Raw genomic sequence first — 19,870 nt, forward strand, 5'->3', positions numbered from 1 at the left:
CTATTCCTTCTCTCTTTGTAATCCTCCATTGAGTGCAATGCCTCCTTCGTGTGGAATTGGTTTTTGTTGGGTCTTGCGACTTTTTGTTTTGGGAGTGATTTGTGGATCCCATAGCCAAACCGTTCATACAATTTTTCGACATGGCCGGAGCCTAACAATACAGTGAGATAGCCCACAATAATGTATTTGGCGTTGATACGGTGCTCTAATGTTCATACATAAAATAAATAATCAATAAAGCATATAAAATATAAGGAAAAAAAAAAGAAAAAAGAAATACAAAGATTTGTGTGGTTCGACATTAAACCTACATTCATAGGTCGTTTGGAGGTGAAAAGAGAGAGAGTCTCTAGAGTGTAGACAAGTCTTTCTCGATAGATTTGTTAGATTCTCCCGTAATTATAGTGACCCCCTCTTTTATACAAGTCTCCTTATTTTTAAAAAAAGTAACTGAGTTCTATTTATATTATATATAAATATCACTTTAAAATGTATGTCAGACAACCTATTCTAATTTTATCTCTTGGCAATAAACTTCCAATGGACTTGACCGTAGTTCGTTTTGTATCCAATGGATTGCATGCATGGATCAGTTTTCCTTACCCTCGATACATAAGTAGTTCCCTATGTGAGTGAATATTTTTATTGAAACTATGCGGTGCCATGATTTTTCCCGGTTGTAACAAAAATAGTCACATATATCCTTTATGTAAATTTTGCGAAATAATTTTGTTCACCTCTCTCTCTCATCAGCGTCTCTCTCATCCCTCATCGTCTCTCTCATCTCAGTTCTCTCTCTCTCATCGACTCTCTCTCATCTCAATTCTCTCTCTCACCGACTCTCTCTCTCTCCTCGACTCTCTCTCTCATCTCGACCTCTTTCTCATCATCTCTCCCTCGTCGTCCTCTCTCTCATCTCCGCTCTCTCTCTCTCATCTCTGCTCTCTCTCTCATTTCCGTTCTCTCTTATCAGCTCTCTCTCATCCATCTTTAATTTTAAATTTAAGAAATATGTGATGTAGATTTTACCATATAATGTGTGCAAAAATGACTGTTATAAATAGTAACTTCTTCCAATAATATTTTTATATATATATAGAATAGTGATACAATGATAACTATATCATTACTATTCTACTACTGCATAATCAAATAATTGTGGAACAGTTGTTAATCAGTTGTCGCATTATCATTTCAGATCATATACATATATTATTTATAAAAGTCACGAGGTGGATATGCAATACAATTTGAAAGGTATATTATTATTATTATTATTATTATTATTATTATAATATTATGTCCATCTGATAATGGCTGCAAATTGCGGTGACAATGACTTTTGTTTCTCGAAATGTGAACATAAACAGATAGGATCAAGATTTTTATTTTATTTTAAGCACTGAATTAGTTTCTCTACATACATATATAAAATCACTTTTTTTTATATCAAGAAAAAATTTTATATTGAATTATGTATTTTTGAGTTAAATAATAAAGAAATATTATTATTTATTTATTTTCTAAAATTATTTTTTTCTTTTGAATTTCTTTCCGTTAGTGTCAAGAGAACAAAAAAAGAAAAATGTTCGAGAGAAGGTTTATTTCCATTGGTGGAGAGAAAGAGAGGGGGAGGAGAGAAAAAAAATAATAAAATAAGATTTAAAAAGTGAATAACGCATGTTCAAATTTATAAAAATACTTTACAAATTTTTAGATATACATAATCTAATGTAATCTAATTTAAAATCATATTAAATAAATACATAGATGTATATATAGATGTATAATTTAATGCTAGTGCTCACATACACATATTATCAAATGCTTGGGATTAGAACGATATTTTTTTTAGCATTACTAACAAATCAAGGTGCCTATAGCTAAATAATAATATATTTTTCATTCTAATTTATCTAAAGGGTCAAATGTAAGAGTAGTCACTGTGCTTTATTTCAAAACCAAATTACTTTTAAGTTTTTGTATTGGACGTTTTACTTTTAAGCAGTTTTAATATACGGAAAATGTTACGTTGTCCTATTAAATATATCGTTTAAAGTTATCGTTAGTGTATTTATTTATTTATTTTAATATTTAAAAAAATACATAAATATATTAACGATAACTTTGAGCGATATATTTGAAAGATTAGAGTAATCGCGTCCTTCAATTCAATTAAAATATAAATGAAGTAATTGAATTTTAAAGTAAATCATTGTGAAGAATTTTAAATGTACGACTTATAGTAAAATATTAGGTAAATTTTGAACCAATTTTAGAATAGTAAAAGGGGAGTACTCCAGTCTCGATCATACATGCATGTTTAGACAAGTTGCTAGGGAGTGTGGAAGAAAAGAAGTGGTTATGACGATTTTGGTGCATTGCATTCTTCCAACTGAAATTCCATTAATCCAACACTTGGAACCAAACCGACATGGACAGCCACCAAGAAGCTGCTTCTGATATATATTGAAATCGATGATAAGGATGGGCGCGAAGCTGTTCTTTGACTCGGTATTTTTTCACGTCCGATATTAGAGGAACGATAGTGAGTTGAGATGATATGAATTGAGATAAAAATTAAAGCTGATCAATAAAATATTATTATAATATTATTTTTTTATATTATTATTATTTTAAAATTTAAAAACTTTGAATTGTTTGTTATATTTTAAATGAGAATTTAAAAAAGTTGTATTGATTAAATAAAAAAAAAAAGATGAGATGAAATGAGTTCAATGGTTTTTTGTATCCAAACCTCCCCTAATACTAATTTTATGTTAATTGATGTAGAAATTTTTCACATCAGTGTGTCAAATATACAATTTTGCAAATAGATTTTTTCAAAATGAAGATTTATATTCTTTTTTAAGAAATTAAATTAAAAATGTCCTCCACGTTGAAGTAATTTTTAATATGATAGGAAACTCATCATTATTTATAAACAAATTAATCTTATTTTATTTTTCTTTTTGCAGGTTCAAAGAAAGGTGGAAGGAAATTAGGAAAGAGAATAAGAAAATAAACTAAACATATGGTAGCAAAAACCTCTTTCTTTAGTTTTTATTTTTAAATATCAATAGCTAATGATCAGTTATCTTATATATTTGATAACTTATTCTCTTATCTTTTGAGTATTATAATATGGACAATGCTACTCAGTCATCCAAAATGTATTGTTGGGTGTGTCCTTAATGTATTTGTACTTTTTTTTCTTTCAAACATTTTTGAAACATTTAAAAAAAATATATTAATTCACTAATAATCACTTTCTTAATTATTAAGTAAAAAAATTATAAAAAATAAAATATATAAACAGTTAAAATGAAAGGACAAAATCATAGGGCAGAGCAGCATTTCTCTTATAATATTTTGAAAATTAGTATTCAAAATAAATATAAAAAAAAAAAAAAGTTAAAATTTGAAAAAAATTTATTAGTACAAAAGTGAGGTTTTATTCCTAATCAATTATTGATCCAAGAAGTGATTTTTTTCCCTTTTCTTTTTCTGATTCTTGTGAGTGTTCCAGGCCATAACTAAATTGCATTTAATACTGCACAACCAATTAAGAATATATATATATATATATATATATATATATATATATATATATACGGGAAAATATTACTGTGACAAATTATTTGGACATCTCATACATTTTACTTTATTTTTAATTTTTTTAATAATTAAAGAAGTAATTATTAATGTATTGATCTATTTTTAAATTTTTTAAAAATATTTTAAAATGATAAAAAAAATATAAATTGAAAAATTAAAAAAAATTAAAAAATAAATTTATCCTAGGCGGCAGCACACCCAACTGTCAATATTGGCGACAGCCTAGCACTGCTCATATATATATATATATGTACGTACATGTATATATAGTCACGCTTTACATGATCTTAAATTAGAAAGATAAGATTAAACACGTTTTGCTACAAAAGTTGACTCGACCACTCCAACTAGTGACTATTCCGCGTCAGCTTTCATATCTATCTTTGTATCATATATGAAAAATCTACGCTCACCGACAGTTGAGTCACATTTTTTTTTTATAATTAAAGTATTTTTTTAATGATTGTCAATTTTTTTAAAATATTTAAGAGTATAAAGAAAATGAATGAAAAAAATAAAAATAATTATTTTAATATATAACTAAATATATAAAAATAATAATATTTATAATTTTAGAGTGTGCAATCCAACACATCTTTTGAAAAAAATAAGTAAATTTGATACATAAATGAAAATAATTATTTTTTTAATAATAGTCCCTACTTTTTTTTAAATGAACTATTCAGAGACTATATTCCATGATTATATATAGAATTACCTATATATATAATTTTTTTAAAAAAAATATAGTATTGTCTCTATCAAAATAAGAGGTCTATTTTTATGTGGTTGGTGAGTTGCTAAAAAAATCCAACATATTTTGCGAAAAATGAATCGAACTGGCGTATAATACAGAACAGTTTCCCTCATTTGCATCTCTTAAAATTTTCAAATAAATCTTAATCTAATTAAATTGTTTTGAATTGATTTCATATATTTTTTTCACGATTTCATATTTAATTGGCTTATTACGTCTACATATTTCTATATCGCTTATGTTGTCTTCAATGAAATGTTAATTTTATTTACGTTTTAGAAAATTATAAAGAGAAACTACATAATAATTTTAACTTAAAATAATAATAAAAAATTACAAAAAATACAAAGTCGTCAACTGAAAAACAATGACATTAACTTTTTTTTTTGTTTTTTTTTTTTTTTTGACATAACCTCATCTTCCAAAATAGAAGTTGGAGTTCGAAACATCCCTCAAGAAAGAAAAGAAAAAAAAAAAAAAAAAATCTAGGTACGTATGAGAGGATTGCATGCATGTGGTAAAAATCCATTTATTTACTGCTCCTACGAAAGGATCCGAAACTTCAAGCAAGATTTCAAAGCTTCTTCATCAAGTCATTCATATATGTCCATAATAAAAGCATACCCAACACAAACGTACGGGGACATCTTCTCATTGTTTCACTTGGTTTATGGCAAGTACGCATCCATTATCACCTCAGTTCATAATATCTAATGTATTCCATCAACAGCACACTATATCACTAAAATCTGTGACAATAATTCCACTAATTAAAGCCTTAAGACTAAACTATCTATGCTGGTGGGTGTCCACACCTCTTGTCCACAGTTCTAAATTTGAAAACTTATGACCTGCACCCTCCCTCTTTTGTGGTGTTTAATCAATTAACCAATTCCGATAGAGGGCGGAGGAGAGTATAGTCGCAAAAAACTAGTGTTGTTACATCCTCTGATGTCACCAATTCAACCATATGCTTGGCTAAATAAAGCCCTTCTGTCAAGCCTTGTGAAAAGTTTCGGAAAAAAAGGTTAATTGAAAATGAAAATGCATTCCTCCCATGAATGCAACACATTTGACGACGGACCTAGTATCTACCGCCGGCCTTACATCACCCAGGCTAACCAGAAAGCAGAACCAGGCTGTTTCAACTATTCAATCTCCAAGCAGAGTGAAATCCATGACTGGTGTGATGTTAGATTGTCAAGTGCCTGCAGGCAAGGTAGTCAACAGAAAGGAAGCCTCAGAAAGTGGTCCAAAGATTTGTGTCTCGACCCCATTTCCACAACTAAGGTAGAATAGGCATGAAATCAAAGCGCACCATTGAATATGAAACCAAATCTTGCAAGAGGTGTAATTTGAACACTACCTTAACTGAATCATGGGAGCCCAGAAGCCTAAAAGCACTTGCATGGCTCCAGCGCAGAATTATCATTCATCGCCCCATGTTGATGCTCCCCCCATTCCAATTTCAACTCTAGGGTATAAATCTAGTGAAGGTCCCGAGCCATGGTGTTTAGCTTTCTTTTTTTTTACAGAGAAGGTAACTAAGCCACCCACCGTGTCCTGAGTAGTGTTGTCAATTATCTTCTTTTCATAGTCATATTTGGGAATTCCTGCACTGTCAGCAGCGAAAAGCTCCACAAAAGAAACATCTGGATCATCAATAACATTAAATTCACCTTTCTCCACCTTCGTTTTCTTCTTTAGTTTCTTTTCGACCTCCCCAACAACCTCCGGATGTACTTCAACTTCTTTCTGCGACAGCATTCCAATCTTCTGCTTTTTCTTCCTTGATTTCTTTTCTACATCAAGATCTCTAGCATTATCAGTACTGTCTTCACTTCGATCCTTGACATAGTTTCTTCTGATTTCATCTCTTTTCTCATCCTTACAAATTAAAACTTCTTTTTCTGAGACATTGTCATTTGTTTCCTGCATATTCCGCTTCAATTTCTTCTTCACATCAACACCTTTAGCATCATCAAGACGATCATCTTTGCCATCCATCAGATGATGTTTGGAATTAATTTTCCCGATGCCATCTCTTCTCTCTTCCCTTGGAACTTCAAGCTTGTTACTAGCATTTACTGAATAATCAACTTTATCATCCATCTCACTATCCTCATTCTTGGTGTATTTATCTGTTGGTTTAGCATTGAATATCTTCAAGTTCGGCAGTGCATTTTTTATCTGCAATTAAAGACAGAAAATTAGTACTTGTTTTACATGATATCAAAAAATTTAATGAAAAATGCAACAGGCATAGCCCAAATGTACAGGACATATACAACATATTTAGAAAAAGAAATAAAAGTTGGACTTAGATTGAGATTGTTACCTTTTTCGTTAGTTCCTCTCTTTCAGAAACAGGGTTTCCTTGTAGATTGAGATTTCTCAGATTAGCTAGTGAAGTCAACACCTACAATTTAGCATCTTCTGAGATACTTCGGTGTTTCTGAAAAATTAAAAATTAAAAAACCAAAATAGAAGAGAACAACAGTTTCAGCTTCATGTCTAACCTTCAGATTGGACCACCTTAAAAGGACATTATTTCCTAAGTCCAGATTCTGGAGTTTCTTATTTCGAGCTAACTCATCTGGGAGAGTCTGACCAGTTCCGCCAAGAAGAGAATTGGTTAATCTCGATGAGCATGTAAAACCTAAGCAAGAAATTACAGATATAGACCTAAGCAAGAATAGGTTAATCTCGATGTGAGTGATAAGATGGTCTGGATTCATAATAAGTTTTCAGTTCGTTCTTTGTACATGATGCTGTCTAGGCCCAATGTGGTACAATCTTTTCCTTGGAAGTGCAAGGTGCCTTCAAAGGTTGCGTTCTTTGGTTGGTCTGCTTCTTTAGGGAAAATTCTGACTTTGGACAATCTCAGGAGGCGTGGTTTAATTGTTATGGATGGTGTTTCTTATGTAAAAGATCTGGAGAATCAGTAGATCATTTATTAGTACACTGAGGTGGCTACGGTGTTATGCTATATGAAGTGTTTAGTAGGAGCATAATGGCTTGGGGCCTAGGAGGGCGGTGGATCTTTTTGCTTGTTGGAGAGGTTTAAGGGGTAATTTGCAAATTGCCGCTATTTGGAACTCGATCCCTTTATTGCTTGTCTGGTGCATATGGGTCAAGAGGAATAGTCAATGCTTTGAAAATAAGGAACGTTCGGTGGATGAACTTAGATGTTTTTTCTTTAACACCTTATTTCGGTGGGCTTTGGCTATTGTCTTTAATGGAAATAATGTCCATGATTTTCTTGTTTCTTTTTCTAGGTCCTGACTTGTAACTAGGTTTAGTATTTGTATACTTCTTATGTACTTGGCTTTACATTGTTACTTGTCTCAAAAAAGTTTTCTTATTCATCAAGAAAAAAAAAAATAACATGAGAAGAACTTGAAGGATGGTTTTCAGCTGAAAAAGGCAGTCTATGCAAAGAGACAAGCCAGCAAGTGGATCACTTACCGAGATTTGATTGTGAGCAAGTCGAAGCTCTTTCAATTCAACACAGGACTTGAGAGTAGAGCCAATAGTCTGAAGTTGACAATTAGAGAGAGAAAGCTGGAACACAAAAAGAAAAAAACAAACAAACAAACAAATTAAGAGCCTAAACCGTAATTGGGTGAATTTACTGCTGAGGATAGAGAACGTGCCTTTGTGATAGATTTCAGCTTCACTAGAGACTCACCAATTTCACGAATCGGGTTCCTAGAAAGAACTGCATAATAATCAGAAAGGCCAAATAATATTTTTCAGCTCACCAAAATCAAATAATTCTCAACAATTTTCATAAGCAATTAAGGTGACCTGTGAACTCTTTAATCATGAAAATGTTCCAAAGAATATGAGACCCTTTTTAAAGCATTAAATCGAAAAGGCTTATGAAATTATTGTACACTACATAAATTCTTTTTGGTAGACACAGAAAAAAGGTTTATTTTACTTTCAAAAAGAAAATGAATACATGTTACTAACCCCAATTAGCTGATGAGGATTCATAATGGACTTTGAGTTAATTACAATTTGTTTGATCTTTGGTTATGTGTTTTATCTTGTATACAAGATAAAATATCTCAAGTCAAAAGTAGGTGATCCACAGTTTCACCATTCCTTTTGCACATAAAGCACCAATCCATAATAAATAGACCATGCTTTCTCAGGTATCTATAGCCAGAATTTTATCTTGTGTGTTTTATCTTGAGTTAACCTTTATGAGGATTCATAAAGGTTAAGCCCCAGTACACTGTAAGCATACAAGAGATAAATCTCTCTTTTATGAGTGAGAATAAGTGGAAAACAATATAGCGGGTTTGTCGTTGGTGCCTTGTGAGGAGGAATATCTAGGGTCGGAAGTGCAGTTGGGAACTGTGTCTTGGAATAATGTTGTTCCCCTGGTTTCTCTTCCTCCAATAAACAATATAGCAGGTTCACCATCAGATTGGGTACTGTATAAGGTTAATGGGATTCAGCATATTGTGGGGCTTTCATATGGAGGATGTGAAGACCAATTTAAAGCACTACTCACAGCGATTGAGGCGGGCCACTCGCTTGAAACCAAATCAAGTTTTAAGAAAAACAGGGAGCTAAAGCATCTTTCTTGGGCAATCAACTACGATGCTAAGGGAGATAGCTCAAGTCGAGGGAAAACTAAAGGGAGGGCATCATGAAGACATCATCGGAGAGGGAGTTTAGGGTGGAGTATTAGTCTTACGGGAAATAAGGGCTTGGGGTTGGGGAGGTGTGTTCCTTTCCAATTCGGGCTTTGTGTATTCCATTGTATTCGGGCTTGGGGTCATTAAGGGCTCTCTAGTATGGGCTAGGTATTTTCTTGTATACATCCAGTGTACTTGGTTGCTCCCTATTGATATATATATATATATAAAATATTTTTACTTATTAAAAAAAAAAAAAAATTGGTAAACTCTTCAATGGTTAAAAGAAAAAAAAAAATGAGAGATCATAAGCCCCTATCCATGTATATAAGTGGTCTTACCAACATATTCTTTAGCTCTTCAACTGACATCTCACAATCTTTCTTTTCTTCTATACAAGTAAAAGATTTTATTCATACTAACAGAAACACAAGCATAGCCCATGTACACAGGAAGTATACCAGGGAAAAACATATTAAAGTATATCTCACAATCTTGAAAGCATCTTGCATTTTATTCACTCCATATGCTCCACATTAAACACAAAGGGACCATCCTCCAAGTAGAAAAAACTGAGCAGCCTCCAATTGACCTCTTCAACAATCTAACAACTCTATCGCCCATCTAGGCATGACCCATTCCACTCCAAAAAAGCTTAAAATAATTGACCATAATGCTCTTGCCACTTCACAATAGAGAAGGTAATCTATGGATTCTCCACTCCTTTTGCACATGTAACACAATCAACCACTATGACATTTCTCTTCCTCAGGTTATCAAAAGTCAAAATCATTCCAAAAGCCACCGTCAACACCAAGAAACTTAAGGATTTTATTGATGAAATCAATAGGAATAGACCATTTACACAGGACAAAGACAAATTGACTTTCCACATACTCTTCCATGGAAAATGGAAATCATTCAAGATAGACAATGTTCGATAGTACAAGTTAACTTTAAACTTCCTCGTCTTGGGAGGGACCAACTAAATACTATCTTCACCACCTTGTCTCAATTTAAGGGAGTACAAAAATTCAGAAGACTTCATTACCATTTAGACCTCCCAATCCTGAACAGATCTAATAAAAGATCAATTTCAATGAAAAGTTCCATTAGAATACCACATGGTATCCACTACCCATGCCTCCAACTGTAAGTAATACAAAGCAAACCTGGAAACGACTCCATACATGGTCAATCCCCACAACCATAAGTCATGCCAAAACCATATTTTTCTACCATCACCCACTTCATATTTAACAGACAATGACTATTTCTAATCTTATCTTTGTAGCATTCCCACCCATCCATCTTAACTTCCTCATTTCCACTATCCTCATTTTTTGAATGAGGATAGCCTAAACTCCTAACACTAGAGCATCACACTAGAGCACCCAACAGCATATCTGGTTTTATAGCACTCCTATAACATTTTTAATAGGTATTTTAAAGTTATGCAAGCCTCCCGACAAACTTTTCCAATTCATCTCCCCCATTTTGACTCCAAGTCAAAAGCTCAATCTCCCCAATCTCATTAATTATTGATCCAAGATGTTGAATGTGATTAAATTTGAGTATCTCTTGACCATAAAGTTTTGCTATTCCTTCATTCTTTTTTTTTTTCTTATAACAAGTTTTACTGTTTTACCGTTCTTCCATCTGTATTCTATTTTCACTAAATATACACTACCTATTCTTGGTTTTAGCCCTTATTAACATTAAATCTCAAGTTTATGAAGTACCGTACCAAACTTCCAATTTGGACTCAACTCCCAAGATAGTTTAATCAACTAACACGATGGCCTCGTTCACTTTCACAAAACTTCTCATTGCATCTAATCATTACAACCTTTTCAAATTCCCATACAAAATAAAACAAACAATTCAACTTTTTTCAAATCCAAAAAAATAATTAAAAAAATATATTCTAACAATATTTTATTTAACTTTCATTTCAACTCATCTCATCTTATTTGCGAAAATAAACGAGGCCGATATCATCTGAAGAAGCATAAACCACAGCTTATCCATATTAGATGCTAGCCAGAGAAACCATTTGACCATTAAATGGAGGGTGAAGGTACCTACTAAGGTGGCGTTCTTCAATTGGGTGGTTGCTCTAGGGAAAGTATTGACCACGGATAACCTTAGAAAAGGTGGTTTGTGTATAGCTGATTGGTGTGTCATGTGCAAGAAGGATGGTGAATCTGTAATTTACATTGTGAGGTGGCAAAGTCTTTGTGGAATGAGGTTATTGGTCGGACATGTTTCTATTGGGTGATACTAAGGAAATTGAGGATCTCCTTGCATGTTGGCGTGGTTTTGAGGCAAGAAAATGTGCTGCTGCTAGATGGAGAATGATTCCTTTGTGTTTAATGTGGTGTTTATGGCTGGAAAGGAATGAGAAATGTTTTGAAGACAGAGCGTTCTTTTGAAGATCTTCATTATTTTTTCTTTTCTACTTTGAGATTGTGGGCTAGGATCTTTGTAAGGAATGATGATAATGTACTGAATAAGGACCTTGAAAATGAATATAGTAACTTATCCATAATAAATGCAAAGAGAAAAGGATTTATTTAATGAAAAGCCATATTGATACATACGTCGCTTGTTCCCACCATAAGGTAACAACACATATGAGATTGCCATACATTTGCTAGATTATGTATTTAATCTTTTTCCTTATTTTGTTGCAGGATATTACATTGTACACATCTTCTTTGTGTTTCTTAAGTCTGAGTAACATAAAAATTTAAAAATTGTCAGATCTTTAATGATTCCTTCATACATCTTTTTTGATTGGTTATAATTCCTTCATACATGATTGCGTTATGAAAAATTCTGAGATCTAAATTGAAGCCTTTTTGGTTAAAGCACTTTTTTTTAATTTCTCGTGAATTAGGATATTCTATATCATAACCGCAAGTATCATTTCACAAATCATAGAACATAGAAATCAAATATATACATGTAGATAATAAGTCGTACCTAGAGTATTCAAGTCTTTCATTTGATCAAGTCTGCAAATGGAGATGATTTCATTATCTGCATAACCCAGAATAAGAAGGATTAGTTTTTTGATAAGGAAAAAGGGAAAACACAACTACACACACAACAGGTGTAGGCCATCATGCACAAACATAAAATCTCAAAACTATTTAGGTAATGCAGATTATATTGCAAAACTCACCATTCAAGATTAGCGCACGTAAGCTCAAAAGGGACCCGACCTCATCCATTGATCTCAGCTTATTTTTTCCAGCATTTAGCACCTGATTACAAAAGATTAAGCAAATTGACTTTCAGAACCCAACATAATTCAACAATTTAGATTTAAACCAGCAAAGAAGATGCTTCAGGTAGACAACGTGTTGCCACTTGTTTGTCACAGAGGAAAGAGAAAGAAGTACTTGACGAATGAAAAACAGCCCAAAGGTGCTTGCTTAAACACTAAAGGTATGATCCTTGCCTTGACACTCAAAAGGCATCACAGGGACCCTGCAACAATTTAAACTGTTCTTTTCTCCATTTTTTCTGATACCTAACTAGGATTTACAACCGAAAAATACATCCATGGACATTAAGCCCAACTCTATTGGCCCTGCCCAAAGGAACAAGGTTTCAAAAAAAAAAAAAAAGCTTTCAATTCGTCCACTGTCCTCTCGCAGTCTTCAAAACTTCTATTGTTTCTCTAACTCCAAATACACCAGCACATACATGATACATATAGGAACCATCTTCCACATTGCAGTCACTTGTGGATTGCCTTGGAGACCACTCCACTCCAACTTGCTAGGAAATCCCCCAGACTTCTAGGCACGACCCATGTTAAACCCATTCCCACAAAAAATTGTTCCACATGGTTCTGGCTACCTTGCAGTGCAGAAGCAAGTGATCTACTGTTTCCCCATTCTTCTTACACATGCAACACCAATCCAACACCATGATCCAACGTTTCCTTAGGTTGTCTATAGTAAGGATCTTCCCTAAAGAAGCTGTCCAGACAAAGAAAACTTCCTTGGCTAGTCAAATTCTGATAGAACGATCTAACAGTGAATCTACCATTCTTGGAGAAGAAGGGGAAGTTTACTGTCCAATCTTTCTATTTGGTCCTTATACCTCATGATAATAACTCATTCCCTTGGAAGAATATTCGGTAGACTAAGGCACCTCTGAGAGCAGCCTTTTTTGCTTAGACTGCCTTCTTAATGAAAATTCTCATCATGGACAAGCTAAGGAAACAGCATATCATAGTGATAAGTTGGTGCTGCCTGTGCAAAGAGAGCAGGGAATCACAAGAACACCTTTTATCCCATTTGTGAAATTTTCAGTATATTGTAGGATGACATTTTCAGTCTAGCTGAATTGGGTTGGGTTATGCCCAAAAGGATAGTAGATCTCTTCACCAATTCGAGGGGGTTATATGGCAGCCCAAAATTACATCACTGTGAAAGAAGGTCCCTATTTGTCTATTGTAGCATATTTGGAGTGGAAGAAATGATAGACATTTTAAGAATCGCGATCAGACATTGAAGGAGCTTAAAACTCTCTTTTTCTAATACTATGTTCCTTTGGGTAGCTTTTATAGTTTGTAATGGGCTGAGTTTACATGACTTTCATCCTTTAGTATTATTAATTAAATGTTCTTCTTCTAAACTAGTTGTGTACTTGGGCTTCGCTTTTTGCATTTTTTTTAATAAAATATCCAATTATTTCTAAAGGATTATATAAATTGGAAACAGCAGTTATCACACTCAAATTAAATGATAATACAACAAAAGTGGAAGACCAAGGAATAGCGATTGAAAAGAACTAGCATAATGTAGTCTTGTTGCTACTTACAGTGAGCTTAGAAAGTCCTTCAATTCCTCTCAAGCTTTCCAGTTTATTTTGTACAACTGCCAACCACTTCAAATTGACGCATGCCTTCAACCCCTGATTTATCATTATTCAAAAACTATGTTAAACATCACTCATATACACATGCATATTACAAGAAAATATGTAAATTAGGGTTATAAAGTAAACCTCGAGAGAACTGAGATTGTTGAAGCTGAGGTCGAGTTTCTCCAATATCTTGAACTCGCTCAAGCATGACACCTGCAAATATAAGGTTTCAGTAAAAAATAGTGCCATGGTTGAGAGAGAGAGAGAGATTGAGGTGAAGAATAGGACGAGGCTGTACATCGGATAGAGCCCTGTAAGTGAGCTTAAGAGATGGAACAGAGTTGGGGTCGCTGGTGGCGTTGTCCTTCAAGACCTGCTCGGAGCTCAAGCGAGTCATAGATGGTCTGGTGAATTCCGGTCTCCACTCTCGTGGAAAACCCTAGATTGTCTGCAACAACGCTTGCAAGTGGTGGCTGTCGCTGAAGTTTCAGGTCAGGTTCTGAAAAAAGCACACTACCAATTCATTTACAACTTTATCATTTATTTCTAAACTTAAACTCAACAAATTAAAACTAAAGTGAAAAAGAAAAATCTGAAAATCGACTATTTTATTACATTGTTGTCAATTAATTGTGAAACAGTGGATAATTTATCATTTCCTTTTAAAAATTGTTCGGCTTTTTAATTAATTTTATGGAAAATAATTTGTATAATCTGTAAGTTTTGCGTATTACTTTTAATAAAAATAGATAAATTTGAGACTTTCATAAAATAAAAAATAAAAAATAAAAAACTCATATTTTAATAATGATCCCTATTTTTTATAAAACAAGTGCGCGCATTTTAATATATATGCATTACTCTAATTTTATAACATTTTATGTATCTTAATCAGACTTGGTTGATTAAATTTGTTTATTTAATTTTTACTTGAATGTTTACTCATTTTTCAATTGTTTATATAAATGGGATTTTAATTTTCTCTTGGTCTAAAGAACAACACTGAAACATTTAAATTTTTTTGTCCATATAATTAAGCAAAATAGATTAGTTATTTTTACATATAAGAAAAAATTGTTCTAAATTAAAATTAGATTTCTTTGACATAATATTTAACAAGGCACAATTACAGGCTTACAGCCATTGGTAGAACTATAAAATTTTCTAATAAAATTTAAGACAAAATTAAACATAACAGAAATTACAAAAAACTTTAGGAAGCCTTAATTATGTGTCAGGTTCTTATCAATCTCTCCGACCATTATGTAAATCATTCATGTTTAAATGATTAAAGAAGAACCTTCCTCCATGGACGGACAAGTATACTACTATTATTAAACAATTAAATCTCGTGTTAAGCCATTATCTTTGTATGACTATCTTATCCTCGTACCTTTAAAATTAATTAAAATCAATGCCCCTAATCTTGGTTATTGTGACGCTCCCATGTCATCGCTTTGGATGTAACAAAGATTTGGAGTATCAAAACATACAACACATGGTTACATATATACATTCATGACAGTTAATATGTAATGCATCCTAATATGCAGCTAGTAATATGCAAAAATCGTAGCGGAATAAGGGTGATTAAAATAAAACTCATGCTAGAATGAACTAAACATTCCAATTGCATTATTAATCATCATAAGTTCAAACTTAAAGATAGCACATCCTTAATACAAGTACTTAAAATCAAGTCTCAAAAGTTAGATCAACTCTTCAATACACTATAAGGTATGAAGAGTTTAGTGCTATGAACATCAAAATCAAATCTAATCTCTGCTCCAGGTTCGGCTCCTCCTAATCATATCTATGGGTCCATCCTGGTTGGTCTCCTCTGGTCCTGATACAATTTCTACCATTCTAGGTGGGAATGGTAGTGGACTACCATAATGAGATAAATTACGCATGCAAATGATAAATATGACATGTATGCATGCAGGACAATCTGTAATATTTTCTCATCCAGCTTTTCAAAAATTCTTTCAACTCATACGAAAAACATTGTGATGCACATTTTCTTATAGTGAACATTTTTCAATTCATCTTTAAAAAATATAATATTTCATCATCATTAAAGCCATCATTAACATTAACATCATAACGTATGATATCATCACAGTTTCCCAGATGCATTGTGAATACCTGCTGGTGACTGTAGTATAACTCATCTTAAAACTAAGTTGTCTGCAGACTCGTTCTCAATGCATTGGTAACAGAATATTTCATCATAACATCATTATAACATCATAACATATGCATCCACCAGCCTTAGGTGCCGTAAAATTGACTTCGCTCCGGTATTCTTTGAAAAGAATCCATTCAAAATCCGTTAACGGTTCTTTGTCAATCTAGGGGTTATCATTCCATTTTTACTCATTCTAGAGTGGACAGAAGAATTCCACTAGGATAATTCCTCATCCTAGCCTTTGGAGTTGTGACAAAAATTTATATTTTCATGTTATGTTTGAAAATATTTTTCATAACATGTGCTCGTAAGGTATGCTTCATGTGAAATGACGATTTCATATGATATGCTAAAATGGTGGAGATTACACATGTCATGCAAGCAAGCAATCAAATACTCAATGTATCATATAACATGATGTTCATGCTCAAAATGACATTTATATCATGAACATGACATTTATCTATAAATCATAAATAAATTATTAAAGTGTAAGTTAGAGGCTAATTTACAAACTTTCTGACGTTAGAGAATCGAGGTGGCTGAAAACAAAGTTATTCTAAGTTAGGGTTTAAACCACTAAGGAAGATGTTCATAATCAAAAGTGTTCAAAAATTAGTATTTACAAAACTGCCCTTAAACTTTTCAAAATTGCCATTAAGGCCCTAAATTATCACTATTTGCAATCGAGTCTCAAAATTCACCAAATCTCACAAACCTCATATTTTTTATGTTCTACAATCATCTATGTGCTTAGAATTGTAAGATTCAATTTACAACTATGCCAAACATACCCAACCCGTGGTGTGAAGCCTAGCCCATGTAAAGCCCAAGACTAATTTGGAAGTGGTTTTCTTCTTTCTTTTAGTGTGTGTGTGTAGATAGTGGCCCCACCCATGTGGAAGCCCAGCTGAAGAGGAAGCCCAGCCCCTCAACCCATGGGAACGGTGCCGTTTTTGTGTAAGGGTGAGAAAACCCTAAAATCCTCCATCTTCCTCTCTCTTTCTCCCTTACGCCGCACCCCCTCTTCGATTCCTTCTCCCCCTCTGCAAACCCATGAGTCCGTCGTCCATCCCTTGCTGCCGCCGTCCACGTCTTGCCAACTCACGTCATTGGAAAGCACTCTCCTTTCATCTATCTTGCCTCCCTCCTCTCCATCCATCTCTCTCTCTCTCTCTCTCTCTCTCTCTCTCTCTCTCTCTCTCTCTCCCCTTGGTTTTGGCGTTGCAGCCACCATTCGCAGTCGTTCGACTTCAAGGAAGAGCATATCTACCATGGATCGCAGCTAGCCACTCAGATTAGTCATCACTTGGCACCCTCGTCAACGTTGATCGCCGTCAATTTTGTTTCTCTAATCCATCAACCTCTGTCGTTCGTAGCACCTTCGTCGCTGCTTGCCCCGCCGTCCAACGTTAGCCATGGTAGGCTCCTCTTAATCTCGACTTCAATACCCCATATTTGTCTTTTCTCTCTCGAATTCTCTCTCTCTCTCTCTCTCTCTCTCTCTCTATTTCTCTTTCCTAGGGTCCCGCCATCACCGTCGTTCTGTCGTGCCTTCACAGTTCCTCGGTCGTGGCGGCACTCACAAAACCTCCCTCTATAGATCTCTCTCTCTTAGATTCCCCTCTTAAAATCGAGCCTAGATTACCCTCTCTTAGGGTTGCGCCACTGCCAACCACCACAAGTTCTCCTTCCCTATCTTCTATGTTCATCAGATCTACCACCCACTATATTTCCAACCATAGAGTCCCACCTGCTACCCGAATATGTCGCTATCCACTGTACACCGCCGTGCTCCGCCCTTTCAGGTGCCACCATAGTAAGTCGTGTGCCATTTCATGTTGATTTCTAGGCATTGTCAGAATTAACTAACTGATTTTTCAACTCGCAGCAATGCGCATGCACACACTCACAGGACTCCCAAGGCAACGCACTTGATCATCCAAAAATTTTCCGTCTTGCATAGTAAGTAAAACCCTAGACTGACTCTTAGAATACTGACATTGGAAAACAATGTTTTTATTGCAGTCTAGTTGTGATTGGTGAATTGGTCAAGGGCCTGTGAAGCGTTAGGATAAAAATTGTAGTTGGTGATGAATTGTTGGCCAAGGGCTAGGTGTAGTTGTGAAAATGTGAAAATGTGAAACTGTGAAATTTGTATTGTTATATAGTGTTTGTTGCCATAATTTGTTATGCCATGTCATCTAATAACTGTTTGTTGCATAATTGCATTTTGTTTATTGCATGTCATTAAATTGTATGAATTGTGCTCTATTCTGTGGGTGTGCATACCACGACCCCAAATCGAGATAGGGCATTATCTTAGTGGAGCTCTTTTGGTCACTCAGAAGCGTGTAAAACTAAGTGACGTCCCCTGGGTTGTCGTCAGGCTACAACAGACTCGGACGAGATGGTAACACTCTCATGCCAACTTCGTGGCCTCTCTGCTGGCAGAGGCTAAAGGATGTCTGGTCACGTACACACCAGGCGCGGAGCTGTCGTTCGTTACGAAGTCATACGCACAATCGTTATCCGTGGTGTGACAAAGGGAGCTAGGGTGTGCGGATGGTCTCTAGGAGAGACCATAGTGCATACAGTGATTAAATGGATGGAAATGTAGATATTTTGCATGCGTGGCATTTTCTGTAATTAATGAGAATGAAATTGGTATTGTTAAATTTTTGGTAAGGAAGAAAGATCTCGAATTATTCATTTGCTGTGAAATGTTTATATTTTCCTATGTTTGTATTTTGAGGTGTCATTCTATTAGTTTTATTTGCTGAGATTGCGAAATCTCACTGTGGTGTCCCCACTTGCGGTTCCACTCCGCAAAACCATAGACTTCGATGCAGAGGAAGGTTATGAGCTTGAAGGACCGGCCCCACTTGAGGAGTGAAGACCTAGGGACTTCTTCCTTATGTTGTTGATGTGATGTTGCTTTCTTTTATCTAGTCGGATGACTGTATTAATTTATAGATTATTTTGTTGGAGTTTGTAATTTGAATTTTTGGTACTCTTAGTAGTTCAGATTGCCCCTTTTTACTTCTCCATTGCATTTATAACTGTACACTTTTAAGTTGCATGCTTGCACATACTTGCTTTCACGTTGCGCTTGGAGTGTGTGATCCATGTGGTTAGCACCTCGGCGTCGCGACTCCCTCCAAATCACACTTGGGGGTCGAGGGCGCTACACGTGGCATGCATCTCTTAAGGCCTATATGTGCTTTCAAGTTTAAACCTCTATGGATGCATGTGTGCTCAGATTTCCTCAAGTGGCAACTATAAATATAGCCTTAGGGAAAATTTAAAAAACTTATCTTCAAGTCATACAAATTTATCCCAACACTTAAGCATGGATTAAGGCCAAATTACTACTAAACCGTCCATTAAGCATATGTATAGTGTTTCTAGTTTTTCTTTTACCAAGAAATGTCTTAAAACCTAACTAAATCATGCATTTCTATTCTTATCCCAATCACAAGGATTTTCTAAATGCTCATTATTCAAGCCTGGGCAATTTAAGCAAAACTTCACAACTTAAACTTAAATCAAGTAAAACCGATGCATGCTAGATGATTAACACAAGATATGAATTTATAACCTATCATGGCATGCTTTCAACCTTAAATTTAAACCTTCAAAATTTATCCAAGACATTAGTGACTCATATAAAATCATATCAAAATATGCCATGGCTAAAAAGTCAACCCAAAGTAATTTATTCATTCAATATTCCCACATTGATCCAGTTTGCATTTAGCA

The 19,870-nt window shown here is 34.3% G+C and overlaps 1 protein-coding gene across 1 annotated transcript; it reads right to left on the bottom strand.

Annotated features, from left to right (window-relative positions):
• Window positions 1-4,944: 4,944 nt before the first annotated feature.
• LOC121241289 (dynein regulatory complex subunit 3) lies at window positions 4,945-14,421 on the bottom strand. The gene is made up of 10 exons (XM_041138996.1): window positions 14,216-14,421; window positions 14,059-14,130; window positions 13,873-13,965; window positions 12,221-12,302; window positions 12,019-12,075; window positions 8,032-8,096; window positions 7,844-7,939; window positions 6,895-6,981; window positions 6,714-6,794; window positions 4,945-6,565 (listed from the first exon to the last, which is right to left on the bottom strand). Exons 1-10 carry the CDS (start codon window positions 14,312-14,314, stop codon window positions 5,804-5,806), a joined length of 1,494 nt encoding a protein of 497 aa, XP_040994930.1. The 5' UTR covers window positions 14,315-14,421; the 3' UTR covers window positions 4,945-5,803.
• Window positions 14,422-19,870: the final 5,449 nt, after the last annotated feature.

This window comes from Juglans microcarpa x Juglans regia, chromosome 7S (genome assembly GCF_004785595.1).
Source record: "Juglans microcarpa x Juglans regia isolate MS1-56 chromosome 7S, Jm3101_v1.0, whole genome shotgun sequence".
NCBI lineage: Eukaryota > Viridiplantae > Streptophyta > Magnoliopsida > Fagales > Juglandaceae > Juglans > Juglans microcarpa x Juglans regia.